Source organism: Cyprinus carpio, chromosome A1 (genome assembly GCF_018340385.1).
Source record: "Cyprinus carpio isolate SPL01 chromosome A1, ASM1834038v1, whole genome shotgun sequence".
NCBI lineage: Eukaryota > Metazoa > Chordata > Actinopteri > Cypriniformes > Cyprinidae > Cyprinus > Cyprinus carpio.
The window spans coordinates 4,309,258-4,321,728 of record NC_056572.1 but is presented as its reverse complement, the minus strand read 5'-3'; the positions used below and the strand labels follow the sequence as shown (position 1 = coordinate 4,321,728).

The 12,471-nt window shown below is 37.5% G+C and overlaps 1 protein-coding gene across 2 annotated transcripts in view; it reads left to right on the top strand.

Moving 5' to 3' along the window:
• The window catches only part of LOC109071930 (pericentriolar material 1 protein-like), a 43,083-nt gene extending 30,640 nt beyond the window's left edge, over nucleotides 1-12,443 (top strand). The window contains exons 14-40 of one of the 2 annotated variants that reach the window (XM_042718891.1): nucleotides 181-299; nucleotides 445-574; nucleotides 678-839; nucleotides 1,460-1,623; nucleotides 1,729-1,914; nucleotides 1,990-2,239; nucleotides 3,626-3,771; nucleotides 4,160-4,335; nucleotides 4,481-4,607; nucleotides 4,754-5,106; nucleotides 5,237-5,404; nucleotides 5,712-5,768; nucleotides 6,395-6,567; nucleotides 7,142-7,273; nucleotides 7,356-7,488; nucleotides 7,637-7,780; nucleotides 8,644-8,747; nucleotides 8,845-8,979; nucleotides 9,261-9,458; nucleotides 9,541-9,600; nucleotides 9,801-9,927; nucleotides 10,406-10,557; nucleotides 10,643-10,721; nucleotides 10,808-10,995; nucleotides 11,112-11,204; nucleotides 11,307-11,430; nucleotides 11,679-12,443. In XM_042718891.1, coding sequence (XP_042574825.1) covers nucleotides 181-299; nucleotides 445-574; nucleotides 678-839; nucleotides 1,460-1,623; nucleotides 1,729-1,914; nucleotides 1,990-2,239; nucleotides 3,626-3,771; nucleotides 4,160-4,335; nucleotides 4,481-4,607; nucleotides 4,754-5,106; nucleotides 5,237-5,404; nucleotides 5,712-5,768; nucleotides 6,395-6,567; nucleotides 7,142-7,273; nucleotides 7,356-7,488; nucleotides 7,637-7,780; nucleotides 8,644-8,747; nucleotides 8,845-8,979; nucleotides 9,261-9,458; nucleotides 9,541-9,600; nucleotides 9,801-9,927; nucleotides 10,406-10,557; nucleotides 10,643-10,721; nucleotides 10,808-10,995; nucleotides 11,112-11,204; nucleotides 11,307-11,430; nucleotides 11,679-11,704 — 3,906 coding nt within the window. In that variant the 3' untranslated portion in view covers nucleotides 11,705-12,443. Of the gene's footprint in view, nucleotides 1-180; nucleotides 300-444; nucleotides 575-677; nucleotides 840-1,459; nucleotides 1,624-1,728; nucleotides 1,915-1,989; nucleotides 2,240-3,625; nucleotides 3,772-4,159; nucleotides 4,336-4,447; nucleotides 4,608-4,753; nucleotides 5,107-5,236; nucleotides 5,405-5,711; nucleotides 5,769-6,394; nucleotides 6,568-7,141; nucleotides 7,274-7,355; nucleotides 7,489-7,636; nucleotides 7,781-8,643; nucleotides 8,748-8,844; nucleotides 8,980-9,260; nucleotides 9,459-9,540; nucleotides 9,601-9,800; nucleotides 9,928-10,405; nucleotides 10,558-10,642; nucleotides 10,722-10,807; nucleotides 10,996-11,111; nucleotides 11,205-11,306; nucleotides 11,431-11,678 lie in introns of both variants that reach the window. The other variant, XM_042718814.1, reaches the window with a different exon arrangement.
• Nucleotides 12,444-12,471: the final 28 nt, after the last annotated feature.

Sequence of the window (12,471 nt, the reverse complement as noted above, 5' to 3'; positions counted from 1 at the left end):
ATTCCTGACCCTTTTGTAAGTTGTTTTGGATAAAAGCATCTGCTAATTGCATAAATTTATGTCAATGCAAATATGTTGTGAGTGTAGCATCTATAAGCAAACTCTTGCTTTTTCTTTATTATACTTTCTTTTGTCAGCCTGTTAAAGACATGTTCTCTGGATCTGTTATTGTTACTATAGAGTGATGATACAGATGGTACTACAGCCAATGAGGATGAGGGTTTGAAGCAGCAACCCAATAACACCCGATCAACAGCTCCCAAAATCCAGAGAGACATCGTCCTTTCTGAAAAGTCTAGGTTCGTTTATGTTCCTCATATGGAAATGAGATCTCTGCTTGCATTTATTGTTCATTATGTGTTGTTTGTAAACTTGCTTTGTTTAATATCACACTGTAGCATGTTTTTACAAGTGTCCTGTGTATGTATAATATCTGTTTTTCAGAGAGAAATTGTATGAGGAGAAACTCAAGCAGCAGCAGCAAGAACTAAAGCAGCTCCATGAAGAGAGACAGAGACTGATGGAGATTCAGGACAAGATACAAGACTTACAATGGTCCTGTCCTGACCTTCAGGTACTTCACACATCTGCACTTTTTTACGTACAGTTTACAGTTGGTTACTATCATAGACACAAACAACTGCTGAGATGGAGTCTTAATTTATGTATCCTGTCAGTCATCCGTGAGCAGTAGTGTCAGCGGTCAGATGAGGAAGATTCCTGCAGCAGCCTCTACTCCTGCTGCTGTACCGTTACACTCCTCTTCCTCAACTAAAGCCAACACTAGTGGCCTCAAACCCACTACTGAGCCTCCTCCAGTTACTGTCACTGACAATGAGGTAAGTGTGTAATCAAAATACCAGTTTTGCTTCCTTTATATATCAGGTAGAGTTTTCAAGGGATAATTCACCCAAAAATGGAAATATTTTACTCTTCCTTATGTCATTCCAAACTTATGAGACTTTTGTGTATCTTTGAAACACAAAGTTAAACATTTTTAATGAAACCAGAGAGATTTCTGTCCCTCAACTGAAAGTCCATTCCACCATAACTTTTAAGCTTAAAAAATGTTTATAAAGAAATCAAAATAATCCATTTGAATTGAGCACTTAAATAAAAGTCTTCTGAAGACACAATTGCTTTACATGATGAACAGATTAAATTTAGGCTTTTACTTGCATAAAATCATTGATCAGCGCACATCAGATATAATCAGTGGCAGTATAATCAGTCTTACCTGCGTGATATGCAAGAGCAAACCCCACTGGTTCTTGCATGTCAATCAAGTACATTTGAGCTTACATGTACTATATTTACATTTAGATTTCAGTAGTGGGACAGAAATCTGTTGGATTTCTTTAAAATATCTACATGAGGGTGAGTAAGTTATTGAGATCTGTTTGCAGACAGTGAAAGAAGCCCGTGTTTAAATGTTTTGTCTTTGTTTTATTTGTATTAGCTCTGGTCAGAGATGCGAAGGCATCAAATGTTGCGTGAGGAGTTGAGACAGAGGCGGAAACAATTGGAGAGTCTGATGGCAGAGCAGCAGAGGAGAAACACACTTAATGATTCTTCATTTAGGAGTGACACACATGAGACCCAGTCGTACAGCCGTGATGAAAGGTGACCATGGCTTTGATAACTCATGGCTTAGAGTTTAAAAATTTGTTTTATAAATGTACTGGGAAGAATGAATTTGTAAGGTGCTAATTATAATTTTTGTATTAGAACTGTGGCCACCTGGGGTGGTTCAACACAGTGTCCCCTTGGTGATGATGATGATTACTCCTCTGAGGGTGGGGCTGAGGAAGATGTTGACATTGAACATGATGAGGGAGAGGAATCCAGTTCCACCGATGAGCTGCATGCTTGCGCACAAAAACAACGCAACTATAGCAGGAATAACAGAGATGGGTAAATACACAGGCAAACAATTAGTTTTACTATACATCAAACCCATCAATTATTAACTGTCTTTTCAATTCTTCATCTGAAAATTCACAGGGAAATTAACGGAAGTCCTTCCCCCCATGGATCAAGGGGTCGTCCTCGTCAGCAGCCACAGAATGAGAGAGGAAGTTCCAGAAGAGCCAAACGGCAGGAGAATCTACGATGGGCGGCTGATCTGTCTCTCTCTGAGGGTGCTGCACCAGCACACTGGCAGGAGCAGGTCACACACCTTCAGAAACAGCTCAACTTCAGCACTACCATGTGCCAAACTTTGCTACAGGACCAACAGGTCAGAGAGTGTACAACTTTAGGGATGCATCGATGTATCGGCTGATTGCGTAAAAATAGCTGATGATCAGAGCCGATTATATCTTGTCAGTCAAATAGGGGTGGAAGAAACGTGTAAGAATGCAAATGTCTCTTGTGAAGAATTTAGGGCTGAAAATGTTGACACATTAACGCAGTCTCACTTTAAAAAAAAAAAAGCACACTAATTGATGCAGGTTCTATTTGACCCTGTGAATTACCTGACGTTCAAGCCAGGGTTGCCATGTCTGTGTTTTTTCCTTTCACCAAACATTGTTTGTAGCATGCCTCCTATCCAATAATCGGAAAAAACTTTGTGCTTTGTTAATTAAATAAAAGTGAAAGCAGAGTTGGGCGATGTCTACCAAATTGGCATCAGATGATGTCTATCTGCCAAAACATTGAGAGCAATTATACAATTAAAAACATAACATTCTCATTTTCCACTAGATATTTTCGGCTTCATCTCATCAGCATGATCAAATAAATACAGCCTTTATGAGCAGAAGAGATTTATTTCAAATTCATTAATAATTGTAATGTTTCCAAACCTTTGACAGGTACTTTAATAATTTCAATTCCATTAATACTTTTATTATATTAATTATATTATATATTATTAATTATCATGATTATTAAATTCTGCTTTTTATTTTTTACAGAACAAGAGTATGTATTATTATAATATAAGATATATCTTTTAATGTGCTAAAAAAAATAATAATAATAATAATAAGTGTCGGGGCATGGTCAGATTTTCCTGCTTTTTTGCTTCTAGCTGATCACGAGCCTGATTCAACAATATTCAAACAATAAATGCCGTTTTGACGAATGTGGTGCTTCAGTTCAAATGGCAGTGTGGAGCACAAGTCACTTATACAACTGATAGCATGTCATGTAAATGGTATGTTGAAAGATTCAGAACAACCTTCTGAAATGTATCATGTCTCATGCAGTCACTCGATCAGTGTTCCAACCATGGAAAGACATCAATAAAACAGCTTGTGATCTCTACTTAACATTGCATTTACATCAGATAAGATATCCAGTGTTCACAGTTGGTTTAGTTATCTATAAAAACAAGCTTATTTGCTGTTAATTATATATACATGTATGTTTGAATAAATCTGTCACAAAGACAAGCTTTTATTGAAAGCACCTTATTTGCAATTATATTGAGTGTATAAATATATATATATTTTTTTGTTCTTAAGAAAACCAAACTATCGCTAACGTTTGAACAATCGGTTATCGGTATAGAAATTTAGAATCAGTGCATCCCTAATATAACATTTTTATGTTTTTATTTTTTTTCACTGTCTTTTTTTTCCTTACTAACAACCCTTTTATTCCCCTCTCTCATCTCTAGACTCTTTCATACATGCTGCAGGCTCTGCTCACAGGTCCCTATGGTGTTTTGCCCAATAATGTGACCTCTCCTCAAATCCCTCTCATCATGCACCAACTAAACCAGTGTTACACACAACTGGCTTGGCAGCAGAACAACGTCAATCGGTGTGTCTTTAGACTTTAAAAATCTGAATATCAATCAGAAGAATGTATTTATGTCAGATATTGAGTGTGAGAAATGAGACATTTAATGTAGATTCCCCTAACTGTTTAAAAGTTTGGGGTCAAATGTTTTTTAACTTATGAAAGTAGTGCTGTCCAAGTCTGCATTTATTTATTAAAAAAATACAGTAAAAAGAGTAATAAATAACTATTTTCTATTTTAATGTGTTTTAAAAAATATAATATAAAGAACATAATTCATTTGAAATTATATTATAAATGTCATTGTCTCTTTTGAAAACATTTATTACTGACCCCAAAATTTTGAATGATAGTGCAGGTATGGTTTCATTTGTTATAACTTTTAACTTCTTTTTTTTTTTTTTGGCAGGTTGAAACAGGTTCTGAATGATCTGCTGCGGCAGCAGCAGAATCAGTCATTGTCAGGACAACAGCAAAATCAAAATGTTGCGTGTGATTCTGCGTCTTCTTCTCTATTCGTAAACTACCCACCTGTCAATACACTCAGTATGCCTGGACTCCCAAACTTCTCTCCTTTCCTTACTGGCAAGTCTATTATCTGTCTGTTACTCATTTAATCAGTAAATTTACCTAATTAAAAAAACTATTTGAATTAACTTCTAACCTTTTTTCTTTCTCTCTTCTTTTCTGCCTTTAGGCTTTAATTTCAGTCCCATGTTTCCCTCCTCAGCAGGAGATTTCCAGCAGAACCAGGCCGGTTCAGATCAACAACATGATCCAAACATATCCCTCAAAACAGAATACATGAGTTTCCCTCCTCCGCTGCAGAGATCTCCACTCAACAATGCAGAGAAACGGTACAAATGTTTTTTTCTGTATTTTGAATTAAGGTGATATAATCATGATTATACATGATTACACAGTCAGGTGAAAATGCAAGAATTACCTACTACAAAAAGGAACAAAACGGAATGTAATGTAATTTATTTCCCTCCCTTTATAGGTTTCAATCTCAGCCTGATACTGTGGTCAACGCTAATAACTCTAGCTGGTTAAACTCCTCTCTGAATCGCTCTGGTCAGAGAACCACCCTCACCTCAGACCATCCAAGTCAGATAAAGCAGAACTCTCCTTCCTCCTCTCCTATCCCTCACACTTCCACTATCCGGGATCTTTCTTACATACCTGACTCCCAGGAGTCAATGAGCAGCCTTCCAGACAGGGCAGATCCAACCACTGTCACCAAGACCTTCAGAGCAGGGCGCAAGGCTGCAGCACAGGCCAGCCTGGCCTCTAGAGACAAGACCCCCAACACAAAGAGCCGCCGCAGGAGAGGCAGGGGACGGAAGAACACAGGTGTGTATATTTAAAGTTAACATACTACCGCTTAATAGTATGTTAGTATGCATAGTACGCTTAATAATAATACCTCTTAAGTCCCACAATTCAGTCAGATGGAGTTCAGTTTTGTTCTTCTCACTTTCAGCATCTGTGGACAGTGACAGTGTTTCAAGTGACTCTCACTTTGATCAGGACAGAGAGCGCTCCTCTCAGGTCAAATACAAAGATCTCAACCAGGGTCTGCTAGACAAACTCACCCAGGAGAAACTGGACAGCAAGGCTAAGAACAGCAAGCCAAATGACCTTTCATCTGGTATGCCTTATCATGGATTCTGCAACAGATAACACTGGATAAAACTAAACAAATCAATGTGTAGAACAATGAGAACAGTCTTGTTATACAGTGTCCATTATGTTCTTCAACCAGAGAAGCATCTGCTACAACATTATAGCAAGAAAGCCGACTTTCCTCCGTTCTTATTTAATTTGAACATCATTTAAACCTCTTATGTCTCCATGCCCTTATATTGTTTTATAATGTAACTCACCAATCATTTTTTTTTTTAAATTCTGTTTTTGTTCACATTTCATTTTGGGTTTTGTTTTTGGTTTCTTCACAGCATATGCTTGGAGAACACCTTTTCTCTCTAACAGAATTGCATGCACTGAAGTCCCAGGTAACTCCAAGTTCACCAGCTGTTTGACCTGCTAACTACTTGTTAACATTTTCTTTATTATCTGCATGTTTTCTTTGTCTCCTTTCTCCTCTCCTTTTTTTTAACTGTATCCACATGCATAGGAAGAACTAAGAACTAATATAAATTTAGAAACAACTCCACTGAGTTTTATAAAGTTCATTTCTATTGTCCTGTATTGTTATTGCAGAACATTGGGAAATTGGGGGAGAAAAAGGGAAGGAAATCTGCTGTGTAATTGTTAACACCATTCACACCCATCGTCTTTTGTTACGGATATTTAATACCTTTGCCTTTGAGTTGAAGCCACAGAACTGTGGATCTGAGCATGGTTTTACACAAACAAACATCTCTTAAATTGTCTTAAATTGTAAAGTGAGCATAGTGTTTTTGAACATTGTGTGAAGTTCAGTACTCAAGGTCTTGCTATGTAAAACATGTCTTCCACAAGTAGTTTTTGTGTGTGTGTGTGTGTGTGTGTGTGTGTGTGTGTGTAATTAGTTTGCCCATACAGCAGTTGTTTGATCTACTCTCGACATGCTTGAAGAGGTTAAGTAGATTGTCTGTGTTCATTTTTCATTTTGTTCTGTGTGTATTCTCCTCTCTAGATGTGAGCAGTGATTTCTCTCTGTTTGAGGCCCTGAGAGAGACAATCTACTCTGAGGTGGCAACTCTGATCTCTCAGAATGAGTCTCGTCCTCATTTCCTCATCGAGCTTTTTCATGAGCTTCAGCTGCTCAATACAGACTACCTGCGCCAGAGGGCACTCTACTCACTACAGGTACTGTGCACACTTCTACATACACACAGGCCCACGAAGAGACTGGATGTTTTCCACGATTTCTGCATTCATTGTGGAGAAAATCTACAAAATGGACTTAATTGGAAAAAAATGTGTTGCCCAGACCTGAGAATGTTAAAAGAATGATCAAATTAGCAAAATGTACAAAACAAATATGCAGGTGGCATGGAATGTTTGTATGTGTGTGTGTGTATGTGTTTTACTAATATACGCATACACATTTTTTAATATATATTTTAACAATTTATTACTATATTAGTTTTTTATTTTTTACATTTTTATAATTTTGTTGATTTCTAACATTTATGACCTCTTTTGTACCTTTTACAGATCCCCAGTATTAAAGAGTCTGTATAGTTAAGAGTTGAAATTGTAAAAAGCATTTTTCTTTACAGCCCTTGGCTTTAATACCAAGGGGCTGCTTTTACTACTTTATTAACATATCAATAGAATTTTGTACTTGTAAGGTTGTTTTTTTTTTTTTTTTTTTTTGTGATGACTGCCTCTGTTTTTAAATTAATAACCATATTTCATTGTTGGCTCTGACTGCCAGGACATTGTAACAAGGCACCTGACAGAGAAGAGTGTGGCTGATGAGCAGGCATCATCTTTGGGTCCGGCCGTATGGGCCACAGGCTCCCAGTCAGAGCTCACACCTAGTGAAAGCTTGGCTACCAGTGACAATGTAAGACATTTGCTCCCTCATTTGTTTTTGTTCTTTCTCTCTTTAATTATAACACAAGCTAATTTTTTGCTGATGTTTCCAGGATGCATCTGAGAAGATTGTAACAGTTAAATCCAACTCTGTATTGAAGAGGGTAGCAGATAGAGACTCGATGGACAACGAGAGCCTGCTGTCCACCTCTTCCAACCTTGAACCCTTTGCTAGTGATGACCTGGGTAAGGAGACAGAGCTGTATGCATCACGCTACCTCAATCATGCTTGCTTTGCTGGGCTGGGGCTGTGCTGGTCTGAATCTTAACAAGCTCCTCTTGAATTCGGTTATGTTTCTCTCTCTCTCTGTTTATTTCTTTCCTGCTCCTCCAGGTAACACAGTAATTCATTTAGATAAGGCATTGGCCAGGATGAGGGAGTATGAGCGCATGAAGCTGAGGGCTGAGTTTAACACAGATAACCCTGAGCACAGCCCTGGAGCAGCTGCTGCCGCTGCTGCCTCAGCACTCACTCAAGGTACTGCTGTGAACACTCTTAGACTGCAGAGTAGACCCAGCATTCAGTTACAAGAGCTTCTAACTGTGTGTAACATTGCTCTGTTTCCCTTTGCTTTTTTATGTTTTGAGCCCCTTTCCCTCCTTTATTCATTTCAGTCATGTGACTTGCTTGTGACAGTCATGTCGAAGGTTGATATGTACTCACTTGATGATACAATACATTTTTAACTCATTTAAAGTTTAATAAAAATGTTTATTTTCATTATTTTTGACATTACTTTTGATTATTTATAATATTTTATTAAAGAAGAATTTCACAGAATGATTTCAGCAAGATGCACCCATGTGCTGCATACCCCATTTTTGGGCTCCTGAATGCAACAAGTTTCCATACAAGGAGATTTTCAACATGACTGCATATAAATAGAAACCAAACAGCTAACAAATGAGTGGTTAGAGACTTTTATCGCTTAACACCTTACTTATTGCATCTTCTTATGATTCACATTGGCTTCTGCTGTCATTGCACAGATAATCACGGTCAATGCTACTCTTTCTAGAAGGAATAATCCAATTTTTTTACAATCTAATGACTGTGTATCACGCTTGTGGCAGTGTCTTGATTTTCACAGGCTGCAACTTTGTGTCCTATAGAAGATGGTCTTTGATGTTATACCTAGAAAAGAAGACGTTTTGATAAATTTCCCATTCATTAGGTTTTCTATTAGGGATTATGGGGGTTGAATGGTTATAATTAGCACTGGCTAAAGCTCTGCTTGCTTTAAACATACATATAATGAATGCTTGGGTTTTATACCACTTTAAGTAGATCTACTTGTGTTTTAATGAATTTTCTGTGTTTGTCTCATTGTCTGATTTTAGTTGCTGGACATTCATCTACAGATGCACATTGTCCTCAGATTGACACACAACAGCTTGACAGACAGATTAAAGCCATCATGACAGAAGTTATTCCTTTCCTAAAGGTGAGCTCGCGTTACTTTTCGCTTTAAATGTAAAAATAAATCAACCCTCAAAACTGCAGTTTGTAGACATGCTGTCTTGCTAATGTCTTTCTGTCAGGAGCATGTTGGGGAGGTGTGTTCACACCAGCTGCTCACATCTGTGAGACGCATGGTGCTCAAACTCACTCAGCAAAATGATGAAAGCAAAGAGTTTGTTCGGTTTTTCCACCGACAGCTGGGCGGCATCCTGCAGGTAAGTACATTTCTAATGTTTTAATTTGTTTGTCCTAATGTAAATAGCTTCTTCTGTGTTTTTTCTGTTTGTTTGTTTTTTTTTAATTTACTTACTGTTTTCTTAAATAATTATTTGATCCTTTTTATAAGATTAGTTAGTTTGTCACTAATTAATTGGATTAAGACCAAATTAGTTTTGAGAATCATAGTGTGCTCGAATATTTGAGCATGTGATGCCCGAAAATGTAGTCTATGTAGGAAGGCCACTAGTTGGATCACAGTTCTTGGTTTTGTGCACAGGACTCCTTGAGCAAGTTTGTTGGGCGAATGCTGCAGGACTGCGGTGAGGACCTGCTGGTGGAGATCTCTGAGATCCTCTTTAATGAGCTTGCTTTCTTCAGACTGATGCAGGATTTAGATCAGAACACCTCTAAAAACAAACTCAGAACCAAGATACGCTCTGACCACACATCTCCAAAATGCTCATCTCACACTGAGGTAGGCTTGAGTGATTAATCATCGTCATGTGGGCCTGTAATCTTTGTTTGTGAGGAGAATGATTATTGCATATTTTTTTTAGGAGGCGAAAACAGTAGAGAGAGAAAAGACAATCTCCCCATCATATTTTGATGAAGACAGAGTAAGTTATAATTGTTGATACACTTGCAGCATTCACATAAATACACTAAGCAGCTACACTGCTTCTGAATCTAAAGCCCCACAGTCTTCACAGATTTCACACAACAAACAGAGCAGCTGTTGTTCAACTATTTAGTTTTATTTATTTATTTTTGTTATTGCGAGCTTAAGTGTTTTGAAAATTGACTTTTTCATCTTTAGGATCAGGATGAGACTGAGCAGGGAGGGACGCTCCATGAGAAGGAAGAGGACAAGGAGAAAGATGCACAGAGCAGTGAAGCATCAGAGGTGGAAGAAGAGGAGGGAGAAGGGCTGCCTCTTTCTATAAGTGAGTTTATCTGAAACATATAGACGGGGAAATAAAAAATATATTATGCTTACCATGGCTGGATTTATTTAAATACACAAAAAAAAACAATACTGTGAAATATTACAATTTAAAATAAAGTTTTTTAACATTTCAAAATGGATTTTATTCCTTTGGTGCCTCTTACTCCAGTCTTCAGTGTCACCATGGTCTTTTAGAAAGTCTTTTGACTTTTAATCATTTTTATGTTTCCTTGCTGAATAAATGCAAATGTAAAAATTTAATATTTCAAGTGATTACATGTTCTTCCTTTTAATTGGTGACACTAAAACGCCATCTATGGTGCATTTGTGTTTAGTGTTCTGACTGTTAAACAGTACTCGTAAAGAGTGTTTGCTGGAGGTTGTCTTATCGTCTACAGGTTGAGACTGTTCTATAATGTGTTTGACTTATATAATAATATGTTTGAATTTTGTGTCGTGTGTATGGTTTTTTTTAGGCCTATCTAAAGCAGAGACACAGGCTCTATGCAACTACGGCAGTGGAGAAGATGAAAATGAAGTGGAGGAGATGGAGGAGTTTGAGGCTGGAGCTGTTGAGGTGCAAACATCATTACAAGCCAGCATGGACAACACTAGTGAACACAGACAGGTGTGTTGGGGTTCATAAGAGAGAGTAAATAATCGGACTCAGCTCAAATGACAAACACTAATAATGACCTGTTGTGTTGTTCCAGGGCTCTGCCTTACAAAACGAAGCCCCCCAGGAAACCAAATCAGACATAGAAAACTCAGAAAACTCAGAAAGCAGCCAATGTATGCCTTTTTCTTTATTATACCCTTAACATTTATTGGGTTATTTACACTGAACTCACTGCATTTTGTCTCCAATTTCCAAACAGTGAAAAGCATAACATCTGAGTCCAAAGACTTGGTTCAGCCTCCAGAGGAGGGCAGAGAGGAGGCAAAAACTGGTTCAGGAGATGAAAGAGAAAAGGAGGACTTTACTGTTTCACCATCCCAGGAAACACCACAGAGCTCAGATACAGCCAGTCCCGACACAGAGTCTCCGGTCATGATCAACACTGATGTATGTCTCACTCTCACTGCAAACCTCAAACATCTTTTATTTGTTTATTTAGAATGACCAAATGATTTTTCTCTGATTTTTAAAAAGGGTATTATGTTTGACTTTTTATAATATAGGAGGCAGGATCTGGAAATACCAGCCAGAGATCAGATGAGGAAGATTTTGTGAAAGTGGAGGACCTTCCTCTTCAAATGTCTGTTCTGTGTGAGGTAAAAGCTTGAGTAGTCATGTTTGCATATTAGTTTATAAACTGTATGACATCTCCACTGAATGCTGCTTTTAAACATTTTCTTTGCTTGTAATTTGTACAGGAAGAGCTTTGTAAGAGGATCTCAGAAGAGCAGCAATATGAGAACTTAACAGCTGAAATTCTCCATGAAAATAAAGAAGAGCTTACAGGATTGGTGGGAAATGCTCAAGCACTCAAAGAGCTTGGTAACTAGTAAATGTCACCTCAAACCATATGCTTTCTGTTCAGACTTCATTTTAATGTGTAAAATTAGTATAAGGTGTTAATTTTTGTTCAACAGAACAAAACTTGTTTTGTGTGTGTGTTAATTTAAGAATTCATGTATTGGTTTTGTATGTATTACAGTGATTTGCATATCAACAGATCCCTATAATGGATGAACAATTGTTTTACTCATATTAGTGTAAATCATATCTTTTTTTTTTTCCCCCAGAAACCACTGGAGCCCAGAGTGCATGAGAACGAATTTTCGTCTTACACTGCAAACCATCATTCATGCAACATTACTGTATAATGAGCTTAATAACTTAAGATTCTTGGAAGCAACAGCTAAGCTAAGCCTTGGTGAATTAGCCTGTCAGCATGTGTGATCAAACAGTTCAAGAGATGTTAACAAAGTCTCTCTACACTTGTAAGTAGTTTTATTCTGAATGTAGAAGATGATGTTTTGAAGGGGCTCGTCTTTAAGCTGTTCTGTAGTCTGTAAGTACATTTTCTGTGTTTCTCTCTGTAAAAGCTCCTTCAAAGGTTTCGGTTTAAGGGATGCAAATCATTTTTGTGTTCCTATGTTTAGCATGGTTTGGCTTTTGTTTATGCATTTCTTTCTAGGATTCCTTCCCAGACCGCTAACATTTTTTTGCCAATGCAGTACATAAAGAACAATAGATGTTTGTTCCTCTGATTCAGGACAAAACTTAAACACATTCGGAAAAACAACATCGCTATTTAAATGTATTTGACATGTTCCAGACTGCACAGTGAACTGTGTAATGGATAGAGCAGAATCACATATTAGCACCGATACGTTGTCCTGTCCTCTCTTATTGCACTCTTTTAAATGTTTTCTCTTGCTTTCAATTTCACTTTTTTTTAAAGGCATGTTAGCCAATGCTTGGGTTCTCACCCCATTTCACCTCGTGTAATTCGCTGATGTTTAGACTTGAGATTTAAAATAAATAAAACATTGATTTTTACCATTTCCTGTAGTGATTGCTCTCTTTATCCCA